Source organism: Chionomys nivalis, chromosome 1 (genome assembly GCF_950005125.1).
Source record: "Chionomys nivalis chromosome 1, mChiNiv1.1, whole genome shotgun sequence".
Lineage (NCBI taxonomy): Eukaryota > Metazoa > Chordata > Mammalia > Rodentia > Cricetidae > Chionomys > Chionomys nivalis.
The window spans coordinates 111,442,712-111,470,710 of record NC_080086.1 but is presented as its reverse complement, the minus strand read 5'-3'; the positions used below and the strand labels follow the sequence as shown (position 1 = coordinate 111,470,710).

Below are 27,999 nucleotides of genomic sequence, written 5' to 3'. Positions count from 1 at the left end.
CTGGGGTGTTTCCAGAAGAGAAATTTAATCTAATTTACATATTTCTAGGTACATTGATAACCAAAAGATGGCCACTGAAAAAGGTTAAAAGGTCAATTAGCTCCCGGTATCTAGCTGGCCCAGGATTGGAAAATAAAAAGATCCACGTTCCTTATTCTCTACACAAAACACATTTTTTTTTTTTTTAAAAAAGTGAAAGATCTAGGGAGCTATACATAGAAAGCAACAGTGAAAAGGGGGAGGGTGGCAGGGGTGGGAGAGGAGAGTCCCACCCCTCACTCTACCCTCCCAGCCCTGGAGCCCCTGAGGCTCTGACATGGCAGGAGGCAGCTGTCAGCTCTGAACTCTTCCAAGCTAGGAAGGCCCCCTTTGGGGGGGCAGCCAACAAGAATTTCCGTGGCATTGTGGGCTCAGTGGGGGCTCCCAAGCCCTAGTAGGTTAGCAGAGGGAGCATGGATTCCCCTGAGCAAGCACCGTGGCATGATGTGGTTGTTTGACTTGGGAACTGTGGGGGCTAGGGCAGATCCCAGGTCTCACGAGGTGCGCGTGTGTGTATGTTTGCCTGTGCATGAGTGAGAATAGATATTCATGGGGGCAAAAGGGAACAGGGGTCTTTGGGGTCTTTGCAAATGGCCACGGATGGCAGACATAGCCCTGCCTGGTTGCTAGACACAGGGAAGTGCTGTTCTCCCCTGTAACCAGATTGGCCACCACCAAAGGCCTGGCTACTGCCCCTGCTGGACCAACCAGGTAGGCTCAAAGAGGGTACCCTTGTGGCCCCAGAGTCCTCAGACTGAGGGAAGGTGGCTAGCTGGCTCCCGGCGCCCAGGATGTAGTGTGCCCGGCCCCCAAAGGGCGCCGGTTTGAGGTTTTGGCTTGCTCCTTTGGAAACGGAAAAGAAAGAGGGAAATGGGAAAGGACATAGAGGAGAAACAGGAGGTGACAGGTGGCACAAGAGGGGATCTGGAATGCATGAATGTTAGGGCGCCTCTACAGCTGCTGTCTGTGCCTGTGGGGCCTGGGGCTCCTCAGGCAGAGGGTCTGCTTTGGAGAAGTTCATCTCCAGGATGTGCCGCTGTAAATGCCGTACCCACTCTTCCTGGATGGAGAGTGGGCCCTGGAATTCCACTTCACAGAACCTGAGAAAAAAGAGAAAGGAAGTGGCCAATGCTTCAAAGATAGGCAGAAGTGTAGTCCAATCCAAGGGCTTAGGCATATTTACCACTGCTCAGTGTAGATATGTCAAGACCAGGACTCAAGGGAAGCAGTGTCTCCTAATGGACAGTTACCACTTCTATTGTGGAGTACTGGCAGAGTCTGCTAGGCATGAAGTCTTTAATGGCAGGCAAGCAGGGAATTCTCCAAGAGCATGCCACCTGAGGTGTATGCTCTGAGATGGTGGTGGGCACAGGGAAACAGAGTCTAACTCTCACAAGAACCATCCTTCCTCCCCTTATGGTAGTCTTAAGCTAGATCTCCAATGAACATAGGAGCTTGAGCTCTGTGGCTTCAGAGAGTTGAGTTGAAATTAAATATTTATCTTTTGTCTTTTTTGGGAGACATGATCTCTACCTTTGTAGTTCATGCTGGCCCCAAACTATATATTCCAGCTGGATTTACACTGGTAACAATCTTCTTGTCTTAGCCTCCCAAGTGCTAGGCTGATAGGCCTGAATCATCAGTCTCAGTTTGAATGTTACTTTTGATTTGACCTGTATTATATAGACTGAGCTGGATTACTTCAGGTCTCAAAAGTCCCTATTTGCTGGTGTCTATATATATTTTTTTGATTTTCGAGACAGGGTTTCTCCGTAGCTTTTGGTTCCTGACCTGGAACTAGCTCTTGTAGACCAGGCTGGCCTCGAACTCACAGAGATCCGCCTGCCTCTGCCTGCCTCCTGAGTGCTGGGATTAAAGGCGTGTGCCACCACCTTTTTTTTAAAGAAAGGGTTTTACCTCTTAGCCCTAGTGGTCCTGGAACTCTCTAGTAGACCAAGCTGACCTTGAACTCAAAGTTTTGCCTGCCTTTTGCTTCCTGAGTCCTGGAATTAAAGGTGTGTATCACTACACCAAGCTGAACTTTTTTTAAAGGTGGAAAAATGGAGGGAGAGAGCAGGTAAGCTCTTGCCTGAGGTCACCAAGCTGTGAAGTGAGTTAGGACTGAACCCAGGTCTGGCTGGCTACAAAGCTCAGTGTATCAGGGTGGTAAGTTCCACTGTGAGTGAGAAGCCCTTAACCTGGGTTGCCATACCCCAAAATAGTTCATGGGACCCCCATCTCCCAACCTAACAGAGATGGTCACATTTCCAGGTTTCAGATAGCCAAGGCCCAGAACTGCATACCTGCACTTGAGGGTATAGATGTTGCCCACAAACTTGACCAGTGATGTCTGGGGGGGGCGAGGCACCAGGGAGGGGACTGGCCGGACCCGGGGTGGGGGTTGCCGCACCTCTTCCAGCTTCTGTTGCAGGTCATTGGCATCCTCACCACCCCGAGCTGCAGAGGCATCTGGTGGGCGGGCTTGTCTGCGTTCAAATTCTAAAGCAGAGACAGAGATACTTGATGAACAGGAAGGCTAGGGCCCTGGAGACACTCCTGCTTTCAGTGAGCATAAGGAGACAGAGGTTTTGGGGATTCAAGACTGGACACCATACGTACAGGTAGAATGGCATATTGATAAGGGAAGGGGATTAAGCAACTGAGATGATGTGGTTGGGTGAGCCCTAGAAGGTGCCTACTGCCCTCCCATCCTTTCTCCACCAGCACTCACTGTTGATATTTTGCCGTTGGTGCTCCTCTGACTTCACGGTCCCGGGTGGGCTGGTTGCCAGAGGCCGTTCACCACTGTCAGCTGCCCTGCCAGCCTCAGGCCCCGGTTCCCCCCCAGCACTTCGGCCAACCAGGGACAGGCCCCCAGGTGCCAGCCCCAGGGGTGGCCGTTTGTCACTGTCACGGCCATGACCAGCACTGCGGAACTTCTTGGTAAAGGGGCGGCCACCCTGGATGTAGCTTCGGTAGGCACCCACTTTCTGGGGCCGGTGTTTGATCCACTCACTCAGCGTCTCGATGGGAGAGCCGTTGACACACCACTCTGTCACACCGAACTGCCGAAGGTGTGCCCTCGCATGGCTGGCTAGGGCTTTGCGGTTTTCAAAGTAAAGGCCACAGAGCTCACAGCAGGCCTCGGTGGCTACAGACAGAGGAGGTTGCTTGTTCTAAGAGTGTAGGCATACCCAGGTGGCCTAAGCAAGTCAGGAGCTAATCCCACCTCCCACAGGAACCTTGCCTCAGGGGCCCTGCTTGCCCTAACAAATGCCATCCCAAGACCCTACCAACCACTGCTTACAGGAGTGGGAGGTCTTCTCATGGAGAGTCTTTGCCTTGAAGGGCAGTTCAGTCTGGATGTAGGTCTTGGCCTTGACCTCTGCTGAGAGGAAGCGGTCCTCCTGTAGGGGCCGTTTGGTTGCCACTGGGCCCAGGTAGCTGGTGGTAGAAGGCTTAGCCCCCGTGATGGGTGACAGGCTGAGCTCCCGGGGAACCTGGGCCGGCCCAGCTCCTGGTTTTCCAGGCCGGCTAGCCAGGGGTGACAGAGGCAGTGGGGAATGCATAGCCCCAGGAGCTGCTGTGGGGGAGCCATCCTCAGCCAGAGCAGGAGCCAGGTCTCCAGCTGGAGGCTCTTTCTTGATGAGGCACAGCTTGGACTTCTTCTTCAGTATCTCTCGAAGTGTGTCAATGGGTGAGCCATTGACAGACCACTCAGTCACACCCATCTGGCGCAGGTGGGAGCGAGCGTGGCTGGAAAGGCCCTTGCGGTTCTCGAAGAACTCACCACAGAACTCGCAACGGATGTCACGTACTGGCTCTGCCCTGGATGCTGCAAGGGGTCCACGGTGGGGGAAAGAGAAGGAGGCACTGGCTATAGGCAGGAAGCCTCTAAGCTCAAAGCCCAAGACAGTGCCAGCCCCTCCCTCCAGACTCCACTGAACTGCTACTTCATCTGGGCCACCAGAGGCACTTCATATATCCAGCCCTCCTATCTGTCTTATTACCTCAGATTTTAGCTGGCTTCACAGGTCTCCCTGAGTGAGGCTGGGCAAGCTATTTCCTCTCTCTGAGCCTGTTTCCTTCTCTGCAAGATGGAGATGAAAACCCCATCTCCCAATGTAGGTGGTAGGGTCTAAAATCAGAAGGGTTCAGAGCACGTGGCAGGGAGCTGGCATATGCACTCTAAGATGAAGCCTCAGTCACACTTGTCTGCTTATAATGAACCCAAGAAAAGTAAAATAGTGTGACAGAGTGCCAGGGAAACAAGTAACAGTGACATGATAGCAATTATGATATATAAGGACCTTTTTGCAACCAGGCGCCATGCTAAGTGCTTTATCGTACTTAATTCTCAAGAAAACTATATAGACACAAGGCAGGGGATTATACTGATCTCCATCTTCCAAATGAGGAAACTTGCCCAAATCACTACCACATTATTGTGATATAGAGATCTTGACCGTGATTCCAAATGCCAAGTACCAAATAGCCAGGAATATCAGATACAGTTCAAACATTGAATGCCATCCCTTTATTCCAGCCAGTGTCAGGTATTACTAATGGATCTTTGCAACTATTCTCCCTAGGAATCTAGTTGGAGGCCACTACCAATTGGCTAAGGAGGACATTAATTACATGATTCTGCCTCTTCTGCACGAATAACAAACGGCAGCAAGTTCTATGTCCTCTGGACTTAAGTATCTTCATTCCAGTCCTGTGATCTATAAATACTCCTAAGGAGGTATAGAGAAGGGATCCAGCCAATTGGTCTACCTGCCCTACACAGGGTTGGTCACACTTACACAGGTTCAAAGGTGCCATATCTTCTCGAGGCGTGCCCCAGGGACCCTCAGAAGGGTGTGGCTCCCCATGCAGGGCCCCTGGCAACATCTCCCGCTTGATCTCCACTCTCATTTGTTCAGGTTTCAGTTTCTTGGGCAAGGAAGGAGTAGCAAGGCCTGAGAACATCTTCCGGGCCGTGGGAGGAGGAGAAGCAGTTGGTGAGTGGCCCAGGGGACTGCCCGGTGGCGGTGGCAACTTCTTGGCCAGGGGTGAAATGTGAAGATCTGAGGGACTGCGGGCTTCTAGTGAGCTGCCAGGACCTCCGCTACCCATCACCTTGGCTAGGGCTTTTGGGCTAGGCCCTGGTGGGTGGAGGTGTCCACCTGGCCTGGATTGGGTCCGTCTCTTCAGAATCTCCCGCAGTGTGTCAATGGGTGAGCCGTTCACATACCACTCAGTCACACCCATCTGGCGGAGGTGGGAGCGCGCGTGGCTGGACAGGCCCTTTCGGTTCTCAAAGAACTCACCACAGAACTCGCAACGGATGTCTCTTGTTGGCTCTGGACCTGAAGCTGTAGCAGGAAGAAAAGGGACAGTTAAAATTGTGGGCACCATCAGGATAGTTACCTGCAGGAGTATCCTGGCCAGCTAGGTATGGGCAGCAATGTATCCATAAGCTAGGGTAGTAGTGGAAGGCAGGTGCAAGTGAGGGAGCTGGTGGGTGGGGTCAAACACTGGGTAGAGGCAAGGTAGGGGAGGGAGAGGCACCAGAGGCTAATAGGACCTTTGTCCTGGCAGAGGGCAGTACCAATACTCCATAGCTTTGTGGGTCCCAACAAGGACAGGGCAGGAGACAGGACACAGCCAACCTAGGTGCCATATGCTTTCCAGACCCAGGGCACCTTCCACACCAAAAGGTGGGACCTTCCCCTTGGCCTTCGTTCTCAGGCAGGGTCATGGTGATAGAGGCTAAGACCAAGAGAGAGGTACCAGCAGCCCACTGCCAAGAAAATCTCTGGGTTGAGCCGGCCCACTGCCAAGGGCCCCTGTCTACTCCCTACGACAACAGGGAGGGAGTAGGGAGGGGGCCATGACCCCCCAGGGAGGGGCTCCAGGGCCCACAGGGAGGAAGGGCAGCTGAAGCGAGAACCTACAGAGGTTGAGAGGAGATGGCTCCACATCAGAGGCCCAGAAAATGCCGGCGGCCGAGAGATCCTGCTTCCCCCAGGGGATGGCCATACCCGAGGCCTTCAGCTTGGCCTTCTTGGCCGGCGGTGGGGGAGGGAGCAAGGAGAGGGCCGTGGAGGCAGAAGGAGGACGCCCCAGCTGGGCCAGAGCTCCCCGCCCGGGTGGGAGGCGAATCTGGATGCCGTCCCTCCTGATGAGCCCGTGGAGCACGTCTATGGGGGATCCCTTGGCATCCGGGTCGCTGACGCCCAGGTGGCGCAGATGGGCACGGGCGTGGCTGGACAGGCCCTTGCGGGTCTCAAACCAGGCACCACACAGCTGGCAGTCCAGCTCTCTGCCCCCGTCACTATCTAAAGCTGCGGAGACAAAACACAGGGGGGGTTCACGGCCGCCTCCTTGGTCGGCCCTAGGGGTTGAAGGCAGGAGGGTCTGGTGTGATTTTCAGCTGCCCGGGTGGTTAGGGGTCCAAGTTTTATGCTACAGACATGTTTTTGTTTCTTTTTTTTAGAGGTTTCAGGTAGCAGAGCAGCCTGTTCCCTGCCTAGCTCACTGGCACCAAGTGAAGGTAGAGGAGCTTAAGGATATAGCTCTGTGATAAATCCTGATGCTCCCTTGGAACTCTGATAGGGGAACTATGGAAGAAGACAGAAGGTGAAGAGTAGGAGGCACCACCAGACTACCGAGCGCCCCTACTCCTAAAACCACAGCAGATCCAATGCAAGTGGCTGCCAGAAAACACAGGTGTCACCAGGCTCTAATACCTGCCACATATGGGAAAGTACAATGGACACCTCAAAACCTGACTGCTGAACTTGGAGGGTTTCTTCCCAAACCCAACTTGCCAAGTGCAAGGCAGCCATAGCAGAAGGTCTCTATCTGTGTGCACCAACAGGGAGAAGCCTCGGCACACATGACCAGGAGACATGAAAAAAAAAGGGCAGTGTAAGGACTTCCTTTCTGGTAGAGATTACTACCTATCTACCTGTATGATTCAAAATATCCCAGACTCCCACTAGGAGAGCCAGGGCCACAGGTACCCTGGTTACCTTCTCCACCCCACCATCAGGCCAGAGAAGGACAAGAGCGCCTCTCAAGTAGCAAGTAGGACCCTAGCAGGCTCAGACCTGTAGCAGGCCTCCAGGGGAAGATCAGCAGAATGGGAAAAAAAAATCATCTCAGGACAGCCCAATAGGGGACCCAATGAGTGCCTCAATCAGTACTGACCTGGATGACCCACGATCTGGAAGATGCAAGCCTCAGTTCCTACCCTGGGTCCTCCTCATTCAAGGACCATGTAATACCCAGCACCCCCCTCAGCTCCCAGTACCCACACTCACTGAGATTCAGAGGCCCCTCATCCTCAGACTGGGGCCATTGTGTCTTTGGGGAGGTCGGCCGGGGACTCAGGGATAGCTGGGGGCTCTTGTCTTCAGGATTCTTGGGTGTAGGAGATCCTGCCAGAGTGAGTGGGGCCTTCTTGAGGAGTGGAGAGCTGGATGGGTGGGCCAGGCCCTTGGCTGAGAAGCTAGGAGGTGACTTGATGGCTTTGTTGACAGGAGGGGCATCCATAGGTTTGGCCAGGGTGAGCAGGCCAGGCCTGGCAGCCCCAGCAACCAACTCCTTTGGTGAGTTGGACTTCTTGGTCAGGCTAGGGGGCAGCCCCAGGGGAGCATCAGACAGGCCCTTCTGCTTCACCAGCTCGTAGAGAAGGTCGATGGGAGCACCACTGCTTTCTGACTCTGCGACCCCCAGCTGCCGCAGATGTGAACGTGCATGGCTGGACAGGCCCTTTCGTGTCTCAAAGCAGGCACCGCAGACCTCACAGGTGGTCAGGCTCTGGGCTGGAGGGTGAGATGGAGGCCAGGATGAAAGGCCATGAGGTCTTGCAGGTATACTGAACCATTCTCCTCCCCTTATCTAAGTTCAAAGGAAGTGTTCTGCTTCTGTCAAATCCCTTTGGTCGTAACAATTCTAATTTGGTGGGGGTTAATATTTCTTGTTTGGAAGTAAGGAAACTGAGGCTCAGAGAAGGGAAGAGTTGTGTCCAAGGGCACACAACAGGAGGCTGGACCCTCTGTTGCCTAGCCAGTGGGGATGTCTTTCAGACCTGCAACATACCAGGATGCCCTGGCGGCATGCTTACACAAATGCATGCATGCACACACATACATCACATATGGAGCTAATATCCAACCTACTCACTGTAACTCAATGCATACTTCAAATGCTAAGTCAGAGGTCCCAGCCATGGCCCTGCCCACTCCCCATCTGCTTCTTGGCCTCCTTGCCCAACTTCAATGATGCAAAGGCGAGTTTGGTTTTGCTCGTTTTAACACATGTAGGAACTAGTAAGATGCTTATCATTACTCTCAACAACCTTGTAGTCTACAGAAAAACAAATAGGTATCATATGAAAGCTCAAAACAAACAAGGTTGGCTAGTGACGTGGGTTTGAATTTGATCTCTTACCCACCTTGCCCATTGCTTCCCTGGATGCCCCTTCTTCACCCAGTTAAGGTAGCAGCCGAGGGCCATATGGCCAAAGCTATAGAAACTCAATGTAGAAGACAGCTGGGTGTCTATCTCCTTGGTGCCTTATATAATGCTGGAAGGAAGATGAGGGCCAACCTGGGGACCCATGGTAGTCGGCCAGGCCAGAAAGTGCTTCTGTGAGCATGACCTTGCTGGCCAGCAAACATGCCTTGTTGCTTGGGCCACTCACCCTTGAGGTCTGGCAGCTCCTGTTTGCTGCCATGAGGAACCTCTGCAGCCACTTTGCTGCTCAGCCGACTGGCCACCTGCTCCAGGGTCCCAGAGACAGGCAGGCTCTTCTTTGGGAGTAAGGGAGACCCCAAGTCCATGGCCACCATTGTGTTTTCCTCAGAACAAAGGCCTGTGGGGTGGAGGAGACAGGCTCAGCCCAATCAATAGTCAGGCTGTCCATCCCAAGAACGGGACTGAAAGAACTGAAAGTACTTCTTCCTCATCCTTGGCATCTGTTCTCACTCCTGGAAGCCATTCGTTCCATGAGAGCTGAGGCTGTACCCATAAACCCCCACAGCAGCACAAAGCAGAGACATTGAGATTGTTCAATGACAGGAGACAAACAGTGGCTTCAGTCCAGCAGAAGGCTGACTGGTCTGAGAACACATTTCAGCTGAGACTCCTATCTGAGGTCATCTTAAGAGATAATGCCTCTCTGGGTAGAACTTATAAGGGGGTGAAGGGTAAAAACAGTCAAAAGAGACAAAGACCAGAGTTGGAAGCCAGAGAGGCAAGGCAGAAAAAGCAAGAAGCTAAGGACACACAGGGAGGGGGGAACCTCCACCAGCCAAGGGAGCTGGAGCTTCAAATACAACAGCTAGTCCTAGCAGTAGAACTGTAAATGGGACAAAGGAAGAATCTGGAGCCTGGGCAACTCGGGGACAGCCAGAGTGATGATGACACAAGTTTGCACAAACTTTCTTAGGCTTCCAGGGAGGACGCCTTCTCAGGTAAGAGGTACGCGGAGAAGGACTCAAGGGTGGTTTTCTTAGTCTAAGTTTCCATTAAAGGGGGTAGGGATGGGGGATACTGGGAGGAGATGAAGTCGAATTCTGAACAAGAGCTGAGGATGAAGAACTGTATGTCAGATGGGCTTCGGAGATGACCAGTAGAATGCAATAGGGCAGGGGGCGAGGAAGGTCGCTCCCTGCTCAGTCTGAGTCCCACAGAAGCAAGAAGATAGGTCAGGGGGCTACCGAGATCATGACACCGAGTACTTTGTCAAAGTCTCCAGGTAGAAGTGGGCGCGTCTGTCAGATGGGGCAGGGCCAAAGGTGGTTTTCCACACCGAGGGGATCGGAACCGTGACAACTGGGAGCTTCTGAGACTCCAAAAGAGGCAGGGGACTTCTGTCAGAGCCGGCGAGCGTCCCGAGGAGCAGCGGCAGAGTGCTTCCGAAGCCTGGGACCCTCCAGGAGGCTGAGGGAGGCCCAGGGCCCGAGCGCCTGAGGGGGGGGGGGTGCCACAGAGACCGGACGGCGGGTGTGTGGGAGGCGGCGGCACACGCGGGTGGGACGCCGACTTTCCCCTCCCGAATCCCTCCCCTCCGCCAACTCTTACCCGGCGCGGGCGCGGGCACGGGCCCGGGACCCTGCTCCGGCTCGGCCTTGGGCCCGTCCCGCGAAGGCGGCGGTGGCGGCGGAGGCGGGGGCGGCGGCGCCGGGAGAACCACCGGGCCTGGACTCGGGGGACTTGGCGAGGGCGCCCCCGTGGTCGCGCGCTCCCGGGCACCCCCCGCGCGCGGCCCCGCCGCCGCCTTGCTCTCCGCTTTTGTCACTCGGCACTGGGCGGTGGAGGCGGCCATCTTGGCTCCGGCGCACGCGGGGCGGCTGCCCCAGGCGAGAGCAGCGGAGCGCCGCGCGCCGCTACCGCCGAGCGTGCTCTGCTCCGCCCCTCCGGGCGCACCCAGGGCAACCTGAAGAGCGTCGAGCGCCTCGAGCGAAATGCTCTGGGCGCTGAGGAGCTGACTTGGAAGCTCTTGGGAGCTGCCTGGAGCGCTAGGGCTCACGCACACAGGTCAAGCTTCCAGACGCCTCCAGCAGCCGCCCTAGACCGTGATCCGCACATCCCTACGGCTAGAAAGGGAACACTCCAGTCACACACATTCACCTCAATATTAGCATTCAGAATTAGAACCCTGACAGCAGAGCTAGGACCTGCCTTGAGACCCTGTCGCTTTCTTTTTTCTTACTCCAAGGCAAGCCTTCTAGAACAACTCTGAAAGAATAGATCCTTGACCACGGTGATCCTCCCCATCCCCCACGTCACCCTGGTATCTATAGCTGATCTTGGATAGAGCAGTCCCGCCATCCAAGAAACTCAGTCCCTCCTTACCTACGATTCTAGCACCCCACACTCTCCCGCCCCAACTTCAAACTGCAGCGTCCAGCTGTTCCTTGACAGATGGGTGGAACCAGAATCTGACCGCTGCCCCGCCTCCAATCTGGTACCCTCCCCTTCTGGCTTACTTGGCAAAAGGGGAAGAACCTACTAAAAGAACTGCCACGCAGGGCCACTGCCCCAACCTGAGCCTGATTTGGAACATCCTTACTTTGCAAAGTTAAGATAATTTCAGCTACTCCTTATCACCCCATCTTCATGTGTTCCCTAAACAGGCCATAACTCTCCTCCCTTTAGATAAAGCCAAAGCAAAGCCGACTCCACTTCCTCACACCCTAGAGTTTGGGCCAGCTCCCTCTGGGAGGTGACACACTAATTTTTTTTTTTTTTTGATGAAAATATTTTGGTCATAAGGGAATTTGGCTGTTAGGAACTTGGTCTCATCCTTGGGAGTGTCTGGCTCAGGTGCCAGAGAAGAAATGTGAGCATGATATGCAGGCCCGCGCTGGAATAACACAGAAAAAGGGGTCAGAGCTGGAGCTCCCATAGATTGCTTTCTACAGATATAGACATCCTTAGAGCTGGCTCTACCTTCCAGTCATCCCTAAGACATTACAAACCAAATCAGGTGGAAAAGCTGAATCACCAGCAATCTTTACCAAAGGCAAAAAGCCCCATGTCCCATTCCTCTGCCTTTCTCTGAGATATGGCCTCAGTCAGTCACCAACCTATCTGTTGTGCCTCAATTTCCTTCTTGTCCAAGGAAGAGATGACCTTTTTTCTTTTTATTATTTTTCAAGACAGGGTTTCTCTGTATCTTTGGAGGCTGTCCTGTCTCTGTAGATCAGTCTGGCCTCGAACTCACAGATATCTACCCGTCTCTGCCTCCTGAGTGCTGGGATTAAAGGTGTGCACCACCACTGCCCAGCAAAAGATGAACTTTTGACATCCCCACCCTGTCCTTTGAAATTTCTCAAGTGCCTTTACATGGCTTACAGATGGGATGGTGGATCTGACCAAGTCTAAAATACACATCTAGGCAGGAGCCTGGAAACTGTAGGTAGAGGAACCGTGGAAGAAAGCCAGTCCCTGTACCCTACATTAATTCTGCCAATTAGATGTGTTTCACTCCTCAGAGCCAAGGAGTTTGAATTTCACTCAACTACACTTCACAGCTCAGTTCTCTGACTCCAATTTTTATTTTTTGAGACAGGGTCTCTTCATGTAGCCTTGGCTATCCTAGAACTCATTACGTTCACCAGGTTGGCCTTGAACTCAAAGATCCACCTGCCTCAGTCTCCAGAGTGCTGGAATTAAAGGTGTGTACCACCATGTTCAGCTGAGTTCTTTGTCTTTTAAAAGCTCTCAGAATGTCAAGTTTTGCAAGACCAGGTCCTTCACTTTTCCTCTAATTCTGCTGTGTCCATCCTGTAATTTAATACCAAACACCGATTCTAGATTTCAAGACACTACCAAACAAGAAGCTCAGAAGGCCAGCTCTGCCTGTATATGGCTGGAACAAAGCAAACAATTCACAGTTTCTTTGAGATAAATACTCAATGATCCTAGGGCTAGGAGCATAGCTTAGTGGTGAGGGCATTTGCCTAACATGCATGAGGCCCAGGGTTCCATGCCCAGAACATCAAAGCAAAATAAAATAATCATTTGCCCTACCAGCTTGTTTTCTTTTTTTGGCATATCAGAGATGACAAAGGTTGAAGCCTTAGTACATGCAATTGCTTGAGTATGGGAAGGGTTTGTCAGAGTGGCTGGACAGAACTGTCTGAGTGTAGAGACTGAACCAGACTAGGGCTTTGCCCATGCTACCACTCTACCACTGAACCATATCCCCAGCTAGAGTCTGGATCTAGATCTGTACTACCCACTACAGTAAGATCACCAGTGGATCAGTACTAGTCATATTTTAAGTGCTCAATGGCTACATGTAGCCCATGGTGATCCTCCAGCCAGCACAGACTGTTAAAGACTATTTCTGACATCTGACAAAGTTCTATTGGATGTAGTATTCAACATAGGAGATTTTCCCAGAACAAAGAATTTGCTGCCCAGCTACCTGGATTGCAAAGCTTAGCTCCCTCTAACTATGTAATTTGGGGCAGGTAAATTAAGTTCTCTGTGCCTCAGATTCCTCCTCTGTAAAATAGACATGATGAAAACACCCACTTTCATAGGGTCGTTGTAAGGAGTTCAATGGCTTTGTGCTTGTAAAGTGCCATTGCTTCTAGAAAGAACTCACTGAGAAATCGAATTCAGAAAAGGCCATGAACAAGTCCTTGAATAAAACAGAAATTACCCTTATGTGGCAATATAGTGGTGATAAAATTTGTTAATATGCTTTTTTTTCTTAAAAAAAAAATAAGGTCTGACTGTTTAGCCTAGCTCAGGCCTGGAGTTTGCTATGCGGTTCAGGCTGGCCCTGAGCGTCTTACCTGAATGCTAGAATTACAGACAGATGAAATGCTTCAGAGAAAGCAGAGTGGACACCCTCCAACTCACCCATCCATCCCTCTGAAGCCCTGGGGAAGGGGAAGGGCTCCAGTCTGGCCTGTTCCCTCCCCTTACCATCTCCGTAGATTGGCCCAGGGTCCTCAGCCCAGGTGGGTGGGAAGGGCATGGTCAGAGGTAAACGTGGCCGTCGTGAAGTCAGAAAGCTTCCAGGTGGCTCACGGCCCAGGGGACTGGGGGGCAACTCAGCTGCTGAGGTGGCTAGCAACTCCTGCAGGATGTTGATGGGCGAGATGGTAAGCTCCCAGTTGGTGATGCCAAAGTCACGCAGATGGGCCCGGGCATGACTGGAAAGGCCAGCTCGAGTATCAAAACCAGCCCCACAGAAGTCACATCGCATCAGACTAAAGGTGCCCGGGTCGAAGTTAGCCACTGTAGAAAAAAGATACAGCCTTCTTGAGATGAAGTAGTGGTGAGGGGAGCCACTCTCCATCCCAACTCTACCTCCTTCCCACAACTTCCCCGCTTCTACAGATTACCCCGGAATGCCTGCCTTCCCTTCTATTGTTGATGCTTCTGCTTGACCCGAAACTCTCAGCGTGTGCACCCCCCCCCCCAAACCAGACACTCCAAGAAACCTCACTTCCAAGACCTCTGTTTGCACATTAAGGAGCATTAGGGACCCCTTTCTAGAAGAGGCTTCTCTGAATTTGCAATATGAGAGTACTAGATAGATACTCTCTCTGTGTCTACCTCTGCTTGGCATCGCTCCAGTATTATACATTAATTGTAGGCTGTATGAAGAAACAGACAAGGAGAGGATGGGATGCCCACGTCTGGGATCCTCTCTGAGCCCTCAAGGTAGAGTTAGGGTTTTTTTCTCAGCCCTGGTCACTTGATGTCATACTGCCCAATTTCTTAGCTGTCTACCACTTACCCGACACTTTAACATCTCTTCCTCTCTCTCTCTCTCTCTCTCTCTCTCTCTCTCTCTCTCTCTCTTTCTCTCTCTCTCTCGTTTGTGTGTGTGTGTGTGTGTGTGTATACTCTCATTCACTCAAGCACCAAACTAGCACCTTCCCCAAGTGGACCACCCAGTGTGCTTTCCCTAGAGGCAGTCCTATGGAATCAGAACCTTTTTTTCCTTGAAATCTTCATGCTGCACAGGGGCCCCATGCTCTGAAGCCCACCAAGAGTCCTTTTATTTGGTGTGGGCCATGAGTTCTAACAGATCAGAACTGTTGTCTGGCTCGCTCCAGAACAGACAGGACCCAGTTTAAAGAACATTTACTGCATGAACTCATCAAATGGAATTATCTGCCTGTGGAATATATAACGCCTTCCTCCAGCTGTCATTGTGATCAGGGCACTGGTGCATCCCTGCACATCCACCAACATTTGGTGACAACACTACCCATGGCTCCCAGGTCTCTCAAGAGGGGAGGCCCCCAATTTCACCCTGCAGGATGCTAAAGCAGGATTCACAGTGGGGGTGGCTAAGTCTGCTCTCCAGCTCTGTGCCTCCCAGGCAAGGGGAGAGGGAGATGGATTCTCAAAGCAAGGCTGATGCCCTACCTTTTTTCTTTTTCTTCTGGAAGGAAAACCTGCGTTCAATGGCCTTCACCTCCTCTGCAGAGATAAAATGCCGAACATTGTAGCTGACACCCACGCGGTTCAGGTGGCCTCGGACATGGTTGGCCAGCCCGATGCCATTGTGGAAACGATCAGGACAGTAGGGGCATTTCCGTTCCTCATGCTTAAGAGCCATAGCCGTATCCCCTTCTAGGAGTGTGTCCAGACCCAGTGATCCACCCAAAGGTGTATCTAGGAGCAGGAAGTCCAGGGGGTGGGTGTTCCCCAGCCCCAGTTCCTCAGGTGGCAGCTTTGGGGATGCCCGGCTGGCTGCAGCCATGACTTGTGACCTGAGCTTCGCCACCAGAACAATGGGCACCATTCCTTGGAGCTGCTGCTGCTGATCCTGCGAGGCCTCAACTGCCTGCAGAGCATCTTGGAAAGTATGCTTCAACTCTAGGGCTGGCTGTGGGATGAGGCTAGAGATGGATGAGGGTGGAAAGGCCCCATTTTCAGAAGTAAAATCCATTTCAGAAGTCAGCACTACGTCTTCATCTTCTTCCTCCTCTTCACTCCAAGGGCGACTCTTGTCTTCCATTCTCTGTGGCTGGACAGTGCTTTTGTTTCTACTGAGCTGAATGGAGTAGGAAGCAGATGCCATAGGGGAAGGAAAGGCCAGCTTTCCAAAAGGCCGCTGGCCTGAGTTTAACAGTGGGAAATCTCTCATGCCTGGCTGCTGATGGTCTGGGCCAAAGGCTAGGCCCGGGTCATATCCAGCAGGGTTCTCCTGCCACACAGAGGCCAAGAGAGGCTCAGATTTGCCAAAATAGTCCATGGTGGCAGTGTCAGGGAAGTGGATGTAGGCATCCTGGCTAGTACTTGGCTGGCTAGTGAAGTTCTCCTCAAAAGACTCGCCATGCTCCTCCCACTGGGCATGGGCATGCACTAGCCTTATGTGCTCCCTGAGCAGACTCTTGCTAGGTGCTGTGAAGCCACAGTAGATGCAGGTATTGAGGCCTGAGGAGTCTCCATAGGAGGGATAGACAAAGGTGTTAGCATCTATGACTGGGTTGCCACCCCTGAAAGGTTCCTTGGCCTGCCTGCTGGGCAGTATCTTACGGATATGTAGCTTGGCATGCTGCACGAAGGCTCTAGAGGAATTGGTGCCAAAGACACACTTGGGGCACTGCAGCCGTGCTTCACGGCCCTCATCACCAGGAAATCGCTTAAGCTTTTGGATTTCTTCGATAATCTTCTCCCGGGAAGCCTGGTGCAGCTGCCAGTGCTGCTCCAGGGCAGAAGGCTCTGTGAAAGCCCAGCCACACTCACTACAGGCCAGTGGAGCCAGCTCAGCTGGGGGCTCCTGGCCTGGTGCTCGGCGGTGCTGGCTCATGTGTTCTAGGAGGTGCTCCTTGTGCTTGAAGTAGATGCTGCACTCAATGCATGGAAACACAGCCGGTTCTTCCTCCTCCTCCTCCTCATGGCTGTCCACCCCATCAGCGACTTCCTGCAACAGTTCACACAAGTATGGCTCTGTCTGGACTGGGGACAGTAAGGGCTGCAGTCGCTCCACAGATGCTTCAGAATTCACTGTCCAGGTCTGTGTGGCCACTTCTGAGGCTGATGTGTGGAGTCCCCACTCAGAAGGCTGGGCCAGTCCCGCAAAGTCTTCTAGGTCCTCTCTGGTACCCATAACCTCCATGTCCAGTGTCTTGGGAGTGTCATCCACTGGCACAATTACCTTCCTGAAGGAAGTGACAGTTGGTGGCTGGGCAGGGAGGTCCAGGTGTAACCCTGCATCCTTCAGTGGCCCTTGCTCATCTGCATCTTGGAGCCAGTCAAACTTGTGGTGGCTTGGAGGGTATTTCTCTAAGAGCTTCAGTTCACCCTGGTGGTGCAAGAACTTTCTAGAGCCCTTGAGCTTGGCATGGGATTTCATAGTTCTCACAATAACTGAATCCTCGAACCTCTGCTCAGACCGGATGCCCTCCCCGGCCTCCTGGACCATAGGGTGCTCCCAAGACCCCTGAACATCAAGGGAAGCAGGGAAGGGGCCCAGAAGATAGGGTGGTGGGGAGCCCGGCTGAAAGTCCAGGCTGTCTCCATCCCAGTAGCTGCAAGGAAGTGCCAATGGGGATAGGTTAGCATAAGCCTCAGTTTCCCTCCCTAGGTAGTAGTGATAGGGTAGTAGTCCTCCTAGGCTTGCTGGAGCAGTTCCTTGAAATCCAGCTTAAGGGTGACTGTGGAGAGGCTGGGAGTAATAGGGTAAAGGTAAGGAAGTCCATCAAAGCCAGGTTTAATTCCTAGAGTGCACCTGTCTGTACAGCCCAGCCCTGTTGCATCATTGGGGAAATGTGCAGAGACCACAGGTTGGGGGATAGAGCCTCAAGAGAGCATCCCCAAATCTGGTGGTACAGTCAACTCTCACCTTTCCCCAGGGAGGATCCAAGGCTCTGACCTGGGCTCCAAGTTGCTTCTGTCTTGGTCCTCCCCAAACTGGCGATTTTGTCACATCTCTCCCCCAAATTTGGTGAAGGTCAACTTTGTGGCAGGACAGCTCAAAGGATGAACCTCCTCCCCTCTTGGAGGGGCAGAGTCAGAAGTGACTAATGGTTCCAATGACTCTGACCTTCCTGGGTGGGAGATAGGGCTGGGAGGTCAGAGCAGATGAGCAAAGTGTTCTCTGGGCCTCAGTTTTCCAACCCTAAAAATGGAGATGATTTCTGAGTCAGGAATCTTGTCTTCCTCACACAATATCTAAGGGACTTTCCGACAGTTGTCACCAAGGAAACTATCGCACAAGGCAGGTGCTTATTTAAAAGCTTGCCAGCATGGGGCTACGACCCTACAACAAGATATGGGGTAAAGACAGATATAATTCAAGTGCTTAGGAATCACCTGATACCTGGTAAGCCTTGGGATGGACAGAACTTTTTCAGGGGACAAAATGTTTCACTACGTAGCCCTGGCTGGCCTAGAACTCATTATATAGACTAGGCAGACCTCAAACTCACAGGGTTCTGTCTACCTCTGCCTCCTGAGTGCTGGGATTAAAGCTGTAGCCACCACACCAGGTTCTCGGACTTTTTAAAATATAAGTATTCCTGAACAGTTCTCTCTTCATTTCCCCCCAGTGCTGGGAATCAAACCTAGGACCTGGTTCACATTAGGCAAACACTCTACCATGGAACCACATCCCTAGACCTTCTCCCTTCTTAAAAATTTGAGATGGGATCTTGTTAAATTATGCTAGCTTTGCACTCACTCTGTAGTTCAGTCAGGTTTTGAACTCAAGATCCTCTTCCCTAACCCTCTGGAGTAGCTGTAGATTATAGGTCTGTACTACCAGGATAGACCAATTTATTTGAGACAGGGTCCCATTATGTACCCCAGGCTGGTATTGAACTAAAGACTGTCCTGTTTTAAATTCCCAGGTTCTGGGAGAATAGTATGTGCCATCGTGCCCACATAAGCACATACAACACACACACACACACACACACACACACACACACACACACACTTCTTTGAGACAGGGTCTCAGTGGTCCATTCTAGCCTTGAATTCACTATGTAGCAGAGGAGGATCCTGAACTCCTGACTCTCTTGCATCTCCTTCATGAGTTCTGGGATGACTGAGGTATGGCTCCCTTCATTTTAAGGGACTCTGCCTTCACAAGATGGGAGTGGAGGGGAAGACTGATCACACCCATGGATCAGGTGAGGAAACAGGTAGTACAGACAGGCTAAGTGTACGCCATAGTACCACTCTCTGAGCCTCATCGGTACCATGCAATACGAAAAGTGCCATCCTCTCAGTGCTGTCGCAAGGAGTCAGTGGGCTGAACTGAGAGTCAGAACATAATAGGCAGTATTCATTTCTAGACCTGTAGTTAATCTTGAGATTATCATAATTATATATTAGATCCACCAACTCTTTAATAAACAGTAGCAAGGTTGGGCTACAGCTCAGGGTTAGATGGTAGAGCACTTGCGTCCTTGCTCCTTTGAATTTTGTCACCAGCACCATAAACAAACAAAAGAATCGGCATGATCCCTGTCCTTTCCCTGCTCCTTGAGTTCCCAAGGCGAGTTTGTGAAACATCTTGTGGCAGCAAACTTTCCATTTTGCAGATGAGAAAACTGAGGCAATCTAAGCACTACTTAACAGAGAGACTGGACTCCAAGAGTCCAGCGTACAGACTTGTCCCTTTCTGGCCTGGCTCCTGGCAGGGGTAATGAGAGTTGACCTTCTGTGTTGCTATCAGAACTTCTCCCTTACCCCAGCACACACCCAGGGGCTGGTCTATGGGGAGCCACCTCCTCCTGCCTGGCCTCTTTATTCCCTCCTATCCCCTTCTCATTCCCCAGAGGGCTTTGATGGACCCTAGACACTCCTGCTCATCCCCCTGCCCTACCTGAGGTCAGGGCCAGCGTGGCACTCACCAGCTGCTGATCCGATGGGTGGCGGAGGTGGCACGGGGGAGGGCTTCGCTGAGGCCAGGATGGGGCTGCCCATCTGCAACAGAGAGGGGAGACCCTGAGGGGCTGGGGTCCCCCTGGCCAGGGCCGGGGTTCCCCTGGCCGGGGTCCTCCATACCTCAGCTCCAAGAGCCTGTGGGATATCTAAGAGGGGCCCTGTAGGCCTCCAACCCTATCCCTCAGAGGCTTCTGACCTCTGTATTTGTACCCTGAAAGGAGGTTCTCTCAAGGAATCCCCTTAGGTCTCCTGGAGGACCCTAGGGACTTGCTGCCTTTCAGGCTTCCTTACATTCAACAACTAGGGTAGTGTTTGTCTGTTTCTTCATTTTTAAGTCATACCCTGGGAAAACTCATATGCTTCTAATTCTAGCTACAGGAAAAAGCTAAAGTCCCACCTGCCACAACAATGGCACACATATGAGGTCTTTATTGGTTTCACTAACTTCACTTGCCTTTCCTGGGCCCTTGCTGTAACGCAATTGCATTCTCCCCCAACTCCCATCCCTATGAAGCTTTGAGTCCTAACTCTCTCTGGCCTCAGCCACCCCCACCCGTGTGTGTGTGTGTGTGTGTGTGTGTGTGTGTGTGTGTGACAGACTCTTACTGGGTAGCCCTGGCCTGTCCTGGAACTTGCTCTATAGACTAGGCTGCCCTTAAACTCACTGAGATCCTTCTGCCTCTGCCTCCTGAGTGCTGGGACTAAAGGTGTGCACTACTATGCCCAGCAGTTGCAGGACTTTTCCAATTGCACTTAGTACTTCTTTGACTACTTATTCAAATGAGATGATTGTCTCTTTTTTAACCTAACATTTATTTTTGTGCTACTTTGTTGGATTTCTGTTGGTTGGTTTGTTTTGATTTTATCTGTCTGTCTGTCTGTGGGCACAGGGTCTCACTTGGCTCAGGCTGGCCTTAAATTCAATACCTAACTGAGGATGACCTTGAACTCCTGATCTGCCTCTATCTTCCAAGTGCTGGAACTACAGGTGTGTTACAGGTGTGTATCACTATGCCTAGTCTTAGTTTTGCTTTTGAGACAAGATCTTTCTTAAGACCAGATAACCTCAAAACTTACAGTTCTTCTGCCTCTTGCCTTCTAAGTGCTGGGAAAATAGGCATGAGTCACCACACCCAGCTTTGTTTTGCTTTTGAGACAAATCTTGCTACCAAGCTCCAGTTAGTCTAGAAGTCATTATACAGCCAAACTTGTCGTTCTTCCATCCATTCTCCTGTCTCTTGCCTTCTGAATACTGTGATTACAGGCTTGTGCCACCATGCCTGGCATCTGCTTTATTTATTTTTTAGCTCTCCCAGATATTGCCAGGTTCTCTCTATGGATAACTGCATGTCTGGGTCCCCTGTAAGCACATAAGCCCCCTGAGAACTGGGACATTTGCAGTCTCATTCATGGCAGCACTCCAGCACCTGGCATGCAAGTACTAAACGAAGACATGCCAGATGATGAGTGGGGAGCCTGGCCACCCTGAGCCACACATGGCCCATGCCTGCCTTCTGGACCCGTTTCCAGGCCTAAATCCTAGAATGGAATCCCTTCTTGGGAATGCCCACCACCTCACAACAACACAGATAGAGCCAACTCTCTATTATCCACCTGTAGAGCCAATGCCTGGAGCCACCACAGGAATCCTGGCCCATGCCTCTACCCGCCACGCTTGCCTGACATGGCAAGCATGCCAAGAAGGGAGTAAGCCAATTGCTTGGGCCAAGGTTAACACGCTGGGGGAACTTGTGTCCTGGCCAGGGCCTGACAGATGCAATTGCTGGATCAACCTCAATTTGAGGATAGTCCAGAAAGGGCAAGGGCTGGCACAGATTCTTCCAATCCCCCACCGTCCAATTTTCCCTGGGAACTGAAAGCTGACCACTGGGGACAGAAGAATGAAAATGAGGACGGGTGGTCAGGAAGGTGGGGTCTGTCTGTTGAACCTGATGAAAGGGCCTGTAACAATGGCATGGCCTCTAAAATGTGGGGTAGGAACACAAAAATTTGCATATCCTAGGGCAGAGTGGTTTTAGTGTTGACAGTTGGATGGGGGGTGCTTCTCTGGGCTGAGGCACTTCTGCATTGCTGCAGGATGATCAGCAATGTCCTTGGCATCTACACACCCACAAGACACTAATACCTACCTCTCCTGCAATCATGTCATCTGAAAATGTCTCTACACATTCCCCAAGAGTCCCCTTTGGAACCTGAGTGTCCCCATTTGAGAACCACAGAGGTAGACCCACAGGAAGCAGGACATTCTTGGATTTTAAGGACTGAAGTCATGATGGGGTGCTAGACAGGATAGTGGGAGCTAGGAAAACCAATCATAAGAAACAGGTTCTCTCCTGGATACATCACAGAGGAGAGCTAATGAGGAGAGGGTAACCAATTAGTGGTTAACCAGCCCTAGTACAGCCTAGAGATGTGGGTCTGAGGGTCCCAGGTGTCCTGTTTCTGAAATTCTGAGTGTCCCAGATTTGATGGCTGTGTGCAATGGCTGTTGTCTAAGAATTCCATGAGCCGGGGGGCACACTGGCCTCTTTGTCTGAGCAGCTCCAATGAGGCTCCTATTTTTAGTGGCAGCAACTTTTGAGGAAGGAGAACAAGCAGGGCTTGTAACTGAGACACCTTGGAGGTGGGGGCTTTGCCCAGAAGCCTCCACACTGAAGGGGATCCAGAAGCCCCTGTGGGTCACATGAGGCACCTGGGATGCAACTCTTGAGTCCTTGGCAGTGCCGGAATCCCTCACTGGCTCCTGCCATATGGGGTTCCTAAGACAGCTTACAAATGAGAGGAAAGAGTGTCCATGATCCACTTAGACTCTAAGCCAGGCATCCTGCAGCTTGACAGAGTAGCCAAGAATCCATACTTTGATGTCAGAGAGTTCCAAGTGTAAAACTCAGTAGTGTGATCAGAAGTTGCCTTCCAGGCTCCAAGTCTCAGTGTCCTCCTCAGTACAATGCAAACAGACAGGAACCCAGCTTCCAGAGGCCACTGACGAGGGCCAATGAGATCACAGGAAGAATTCCATCCAGAGAAACAGCGATGTGTGGAGGGGGAGGAGGAGGTAAGTGTTCTGTAGTGTCACGGCTGTCTTGATGATGTCCTGGGGTGGGAGCTGGAGGCTACACTTGCAGCCTCAGGCTTGCTTTCTCTGTGCTCTGGTTCATTCCCTTCAGGATCCCGAAATGATAGATTTTTTGTTCCCAGGACTCCTGTCCCCCAAACAATGGCAGGCCATGCACCAGACTCTTTACTGATCTGAGTGGAACATGTAAATCCCACAAGACTTTTCTGCACCTGTGAAGCCCACCTCAGAGGTATATGGGGCTGCAATGGAACTTCAGACAGGGTCCCAACTGAGAGCCATAATGGAAGACAGAACAGGTAGTGGGCATATCCTTGTCCAGGTAGAGAAGTTTGGGGTGTCATTCCTGGGATCCTTGAAGGGTTCTGAGGGCTGCATGCCCAGGCTTCAGGACAGAATAGCAGCCTCAGAGCTGTACCTATTTATAGACATCACAAGACTCCCGGGGCAAGTGTCTAGTCTATGAAGGGGGGGGGGGCGGTCAAGCAGGCTGAGAGGGCAGTGGGAGAAACATCCAGGCCTTCTCTAACCTCCATGATTTGATCCTGCCAATGCAACCACCCCCACCTGTGCTCCCATTTGCTCAAGGAACCCATTGAGGATGGGTTTGGTCCTCCTTGGTGGCCCCTTACTCCTCCTACCTAGGAGGTACACACATGAATCCCTGGTTGCTCTGCAGTCAGGTGTGGGGTGGTAAAGACACACACCTACCTACCTTCCCCACCTCTCCAGCCTGGGTTATCTGCCACATGGAGAAAAAGTGCCAGTCCCTTGGAATTTACAGATTTCTCAGATTACTACAGAGTCAAGACCCCAGTTCTGCCCTGGCTAGCTGTGTGACCTGGGATAAAGTCCTACTGCTCTCTGGGTCCTGAAGATGGGACTGCTAAGGGATAACCCTTTGCCCTCAGGATTTGTTACTCACCATCTTCCTGGCGCCTCAGACTGGCAGGGGCCAGCAGTCCCCTTCAAACCTTTACAAGGCAGGGCTCTCTCTAGACACCTCTGCTTTTGTCATGTTGCCTCCTCCTCATCCTATGTCTTGGTTCCTGTTTCTCTTCCCCGCCCCGGATAAAGGCCCAGGACAGCAGGGATGGCATGTTCCTGGTCCCCTCCTTACTTGACTCTCTGAAGGTAGATTCATAAATACCGGAGCATCATAAGAAGTGCTGCTGGGTAGTGGTAGATCAAGGAGCTTCAAAAGTATAGAGAGGGGGCTATGGGTAAAGGGATCTGGGAATGTGGCTGAGTGGATGAGTACTTCCCTAACTTTTTAGGACAACAAAACAAAACAGAACACAAGAAAGAAAGCAGAAAAGTGAAAAAAGAAGAAAAATACTAAAAAACTAAAAGGTAGCCTGGCATGGTGGCACACAACTCTAAAATGCCAGCACTTGGGAGGCAGAAGCAGGCAGATTTCTGAGTTCAAGGCCAGCCTGGTCTACAGAGTGAGTTCAGGACAGCCAGGGCTACAGAGAAAGCCTGTCTCAAGAAACAAAAACAGAAACAAACAAATATCAAAAAAGAGGGACTGGAAAGACACCTCAATGGTTAAGTGCACTGTCTGCTTTTCTAGAGGATCCAGGGTTCGATTCCCAGCATCCACAAGGAAGCTCACAACTGTCTGTAACTCCAATCCCAAAGATTCCTTCTTCTGGCTTCTAAAGGCACTGCATGCAGGAGATACACAGAGGAACACATAGACACAAGACAGCCATACACATAAAATAATAATAATAATAATGGGGAAAACCAAAAAGAGGAGGCCCACTTGGGAGGCAGATGCAGGCGGATCTCTGTGAGTTCGAGACCAGCCCAGTCTACAAGAGTTAGTTCCAGGACAGGCTCCAAAACCACAGAGAAACCCTGTCTCGAAAAACAAAAAACAAAACAAAAACAAAAAACAAAACAAAAACAAAAAAAAAAAAAAAAAAAAAAAGAGGAGGCCCAGTGACTCAGAACCGTACATAACTCCAGCTCCAGGTAGCTAATGGGCCTGGCCTCTGCAGGCACTAGCAGTCACATGCATATATTCACACGCAATATTTTCATACCATCAAAAATAATAAAACAGGCCAGGCGGTGGTGGCGCATGCCTTTAATCCCAGCACTTGGGAGGCAGAGGCAGGCGGATCTCTGTGAGTTCGAGGCCAGCCTGGTCTATAAGAGCTAGTTCCAGGACAGGCTCGAAAACTACAGTGAAACCCTGTCTCAAAAAACCAAAAAAAGAAATAAAATAAAATAAATAAGATGAGGCCTGAAAATGTAGATTAGTTGTCGAGTGCTTGCCTAACATGTAGGATGACAAAACACGAGGAGAAAGAAAGAACAACTGGATGAAAGAAACTTAAAAATATAAGAAGAGGGCTGGGATGGAGCTGGTGGAACAGCATTAGCAGACTGTGCAGGGGCCAAGGTGCAATCCCCAGTTCTCTAAAAAAGTAAAACCTAAAATGAAAAAGGAAGAGGATTGTGAGGCCACATTACTGCCTGACTCTGTGACTCTGTGACTTTGGGATACTTACTTCATCCCTGAGGGTCTTGGATCCCCCATTCCTAATGTGAGGTAAATGAATAACTGAGACTATCCCTACCAAGGTTCTAAGTATGACATAATTTGGTCACACAAAGAATCTGGCATGTAGGAACCACCAAAGAGGTGCTTGGAAGTTCTTGGGACCCAGAGTTTTGGGGGGTGATCAACCAAGGAGATGAAGGGAAAGTATTCCCCAGCCATGCCAGATTCCTTAAACACGCCAGGCTCCTCTCCTTCAGGCCTTTGCACTTACTGCTCCTACCACGTGGTGGGCATTTTCCACCATTCATTTCATGTTCTACCTCAAATACCACTCCCTCAGGAGGCTTTCCCCAGGTCTCCCAGGCATGATCCTGGCACTCTGGTTAAGATCTGCATAGCCTCCATCATCACCTCCCCTTAGGACATCTGTTCAGTTGTTTTCCATTTATCTTCCCTTCTAGGATACCAACCCTGGAAGGACAGGAACTCTTGCCTCTCTGTCGTGATTAGTTTCTCCAGCACCCAGAACAGAAACTGGCACTCAGCAGGTACTCCGTATTTAATGAATGAATAACGACTTGTGAGGTAGGGACAGTGTGAGCTATCCTTGTACAGGGCAGAGCAAGGCAGACAGGGGTGACAGGCATCGCTAACGCCCAATTTCTACCTCACCACTAGAGGGCACAAGCTGTTTTGGCCCAGGGCTCAGGAGCTGCACTCCATCAAGACTGCAAGGAGCTGAGTGAGCTACACTGATGGGAACAGGTTGCTCCCCACCCCCCACCAAAACAAGTGGGCTTTGGGCCAAGAGCTCAAGGTGCTGGTACGGGTATTAGAATACAACTGCTGTCTAGCTCAGAAGGAGGGAGCCAGGCCACTCCAAGTATGTTTCTAGTTCCTCTGGGCAACTGTGATACAGTCATGGGCTCCCAAAGGAATTTGTTTTCATAAGAGCAAAATAAAAAACAAAGCACAGCACCAGGAGAAGGCTCTGGACATCAAGCAGAATTCAAATCCCAACCCTTGCTAAGTAGGGTGATTGGGCTCTCTCTGAGCCTTGGGGACTAAGCGGGATGTTTCCTTAGGGCCACAGAGCCCTCTTACCAGAAATGCCACTGCGGCCATCCAGAATGTCTCGTGGTCCTTCCTTGGTGATAGGCAGGTAATGAGTAGATCGAAAAATATCACCTTCCCCCTCAGCAGCCTCAGCCCCACCCTCGATGTCCTCTCTCGGAGCTGGGCCAGGCAGTCTCTCTGGGCCTCGAGGACGATCTGGGGCAGCCAGGCCACCTGCCAGTAACCCCTCCATGGGTGGTAGCCGCTGATCTTCACTCAGTACCTGGCAGATTCAGCGGGACATTGTGGCCCTGGGGACAAAGAAAGAGAAAGCCTCAGGAAAAGCAAGAAAGGAATTCTGTTTCAGTTCCCCCTCCCTCAACACCGCAGTCCTTACCTTCGAGGCCTATTGCCTCAGTTTACTTCTCAGTTGAAGTGAGGGGGTAAATGGTGTTGAGGCCCTTTCGCATGTATCATAACCCATCACCTCCACTGTTAGCCTGCTTCACCACACCACACCTTTCTCTTCTCCCAGCTTCTTTGCAGCCTTCATTTACCTCACTCACACATGCACTCAGTCACCCGTCTTCACTCTTTAATGCTTCTACCTCCCCCTAGTCTTCCCTTCGCTCACTTACAGCTTCACCTCTCCAGCTGCTTGCCGGCTTTCCTGGACCTGCACAACCTATGACCATGCCTCCAGTTTCCAGGAGCCCAGCCACTTCCACACTCCCAGCTCCTGAACGCACTGTCTCAAGTGCCCCTATCTTGGCCCTTACACTTTTCTCACTTTTGTTGCCCCATGTCAGTTACCCCTACACTTTCCCCACACGCGTACCCTTCTCCTTGTAAGGTTATCCAGAGTTAACCCCTTAACCTCTTCACAGCCTCAAGTGACCCCACCATTAACCCTTTCCCTTCTCCTCAGCATGATCTCTCATGCATACCAAGCCTGGGCTCCTCCACCCTGCCACCTTCCAATAATATTGGTCGCATCCTCCACCGATATTGGTTGCTCTGGCCCGAGGATGAAAGAGACCGATGGGGTTCCTGTTTCAGAAATAAGGACCCTGGGGGGGGGGGGGGCTGTCCTCTCCACCTATAAATACCTTCAAGGTAGAGCAGAAAGTGAAGGGCAGGAATGAGGCGCTCTCCCGAGGGAGATGGTGGTGAGGCCGGGCCCAGGCAACCGGGGCGGGGCCGGGTCTCCAGGCCTGGTAGCAGGCGTTGCCCTCGGGGGCCTGGATGCTCCCGGGGGGCCTATACAGGGTGGGTTGACAGTCTTGGCAGGAGGGGTTCCTGTCCAGGCCTGGAGAAAGCACCTGCGGGTGCCCACTGGGGTAGGCACTGCCGGCGGGGATCGGGTAGGACCGCAACTTCGGAGCACTTTGGCAGCTTGGGGAGGGGGCTCCGGTCCGGATGGTCGTTCCCCACCCCAGCCCCGCAAGGGTCGCAGAGGTAGGGGTGGCGCTGCGCGGACGCACCCCGCGGGGGACCTAGGGTCCCGAGAATGCGCCCTTCGCCCGTGCACCTCGGGGCAGGAGACCCCGCGGGACGAGCCGAGGAAGGGGGGGAGACACCTGCCTCGAGACCCCCGCCCCTCCCCCCACCTGTGCGGCCCCGCCCCCAACCAGGCCCCGCCCATGCAGGCCCCGCCCCGCCCCCCGCCTCAGGGGGTCCCGCCCGGCCGGGCCCGGCCCAGGCCTCCCCCTCCCCGCTCCAGCTCCGCTCCGCCCGCGAGCTTCCCAGGCTGGGTCTGGCCTCACCCGGTAGGCGTCGCCGCCGGCTGGGAACTCCCCTCCTTCGTGCGGCCGTCGCTGCCGCTACAGCTGCAGCGGCTCTTGGTGCCGGTGCCACAGCCTCCGCAGCTGCCGCCGCCGCCGCCTCCACCGCTCGGGGGACATTGTCCCTT

The 27,999-nt window shown here is 52.1% G+C and overlaps 1 protein-coding gene across 19 annotated transcripts; it reads right to left on the bottom strand.

Moving 5' to 3' along the window:
- Nucleotide 1: 1 nt before the first annotated feature.
- Wiz (WIZ zinc finger) lies at nucleotides 2-27,992 on the bottom strand. 19 transcript variants are annotated; one of them, XM_057791598.1, is made up of 13 exons: nucleotides 27,854-27,992; nucleotides 26,136-26,398; nucleotides 19,383-19,455; nucleotides 14,941-17,051; nucleotides 13,483-13,797; nucleotides 8,738-8,908; nucleotides 7,353-7,856; nucleotides 5,982-6,371; nucleotides 4,848-5,399; nucleotides 3,347-3,874; nucleotides 2,771-3,190; nucleotides 2,343-2,538; nucleotides 2-1,139 (listed from the first exon to the last, which is right to left on the bottom strand). In XM_057791598.1, the coding sequence occupies exons 2-13, from the start codon at nucleotides 26,338-26,340 to the stop codon at nucleotides 980-982; spliced, it is 5,625 nt and encodes a 1,874-aa protein (XP_057647581.1). In that variant the 5' UTR covers nucleotides 26,341-26,398; nucleotides 27,854-27,992; the 3' UTR covers nucleotides 2-979. The 19 variants fall into 19 exon arrangements, with proteins under 19 accessions (XP_057647581.1, XP_057647572.1, XP_057647591.1 ...); XM_057791589.1 differs by lacking the exon at nucleotides 27,854-27,992 and adding an exon at nucleotides 27,197-27,622; XM_057791608.1 differs by lacking the exon at nucleotides 27,854-27,992 and adding an exon at nucleotides 27,197-27,622 and having other exon boundaries at nucleotides 6,069-6,371.
- Between the last annotated feature and the right edge of the window lie 7 nt (nucleotides 27,993-27,999).

Excerpts from the sequence above, each read along its gene's own strand:
- Wiz (XM_057791598.1), bottom strand. The coding sequence starts at position 26,340 with ATGGAGGGGTTACTGGCAGGTGGCCTGGCTGCCCCAGATCGTCCTCGA. Across the intron at positions 17,052-19,382 it reads ACCCATCGGATCAGCAGCTG|CTACTGGGATGGAGACAGCC; the intron begins GTGAGTGCCACG and ends ACTTCCTTGCAG. Across the intron at positions 13,798-14,940 it reads CCAGAAGAAAAAGAAAAAAG|TGGCTAACTTCGACCCGGGC; the intron begins GTAGGGCATCAG and ends TTTTTTCTACAG.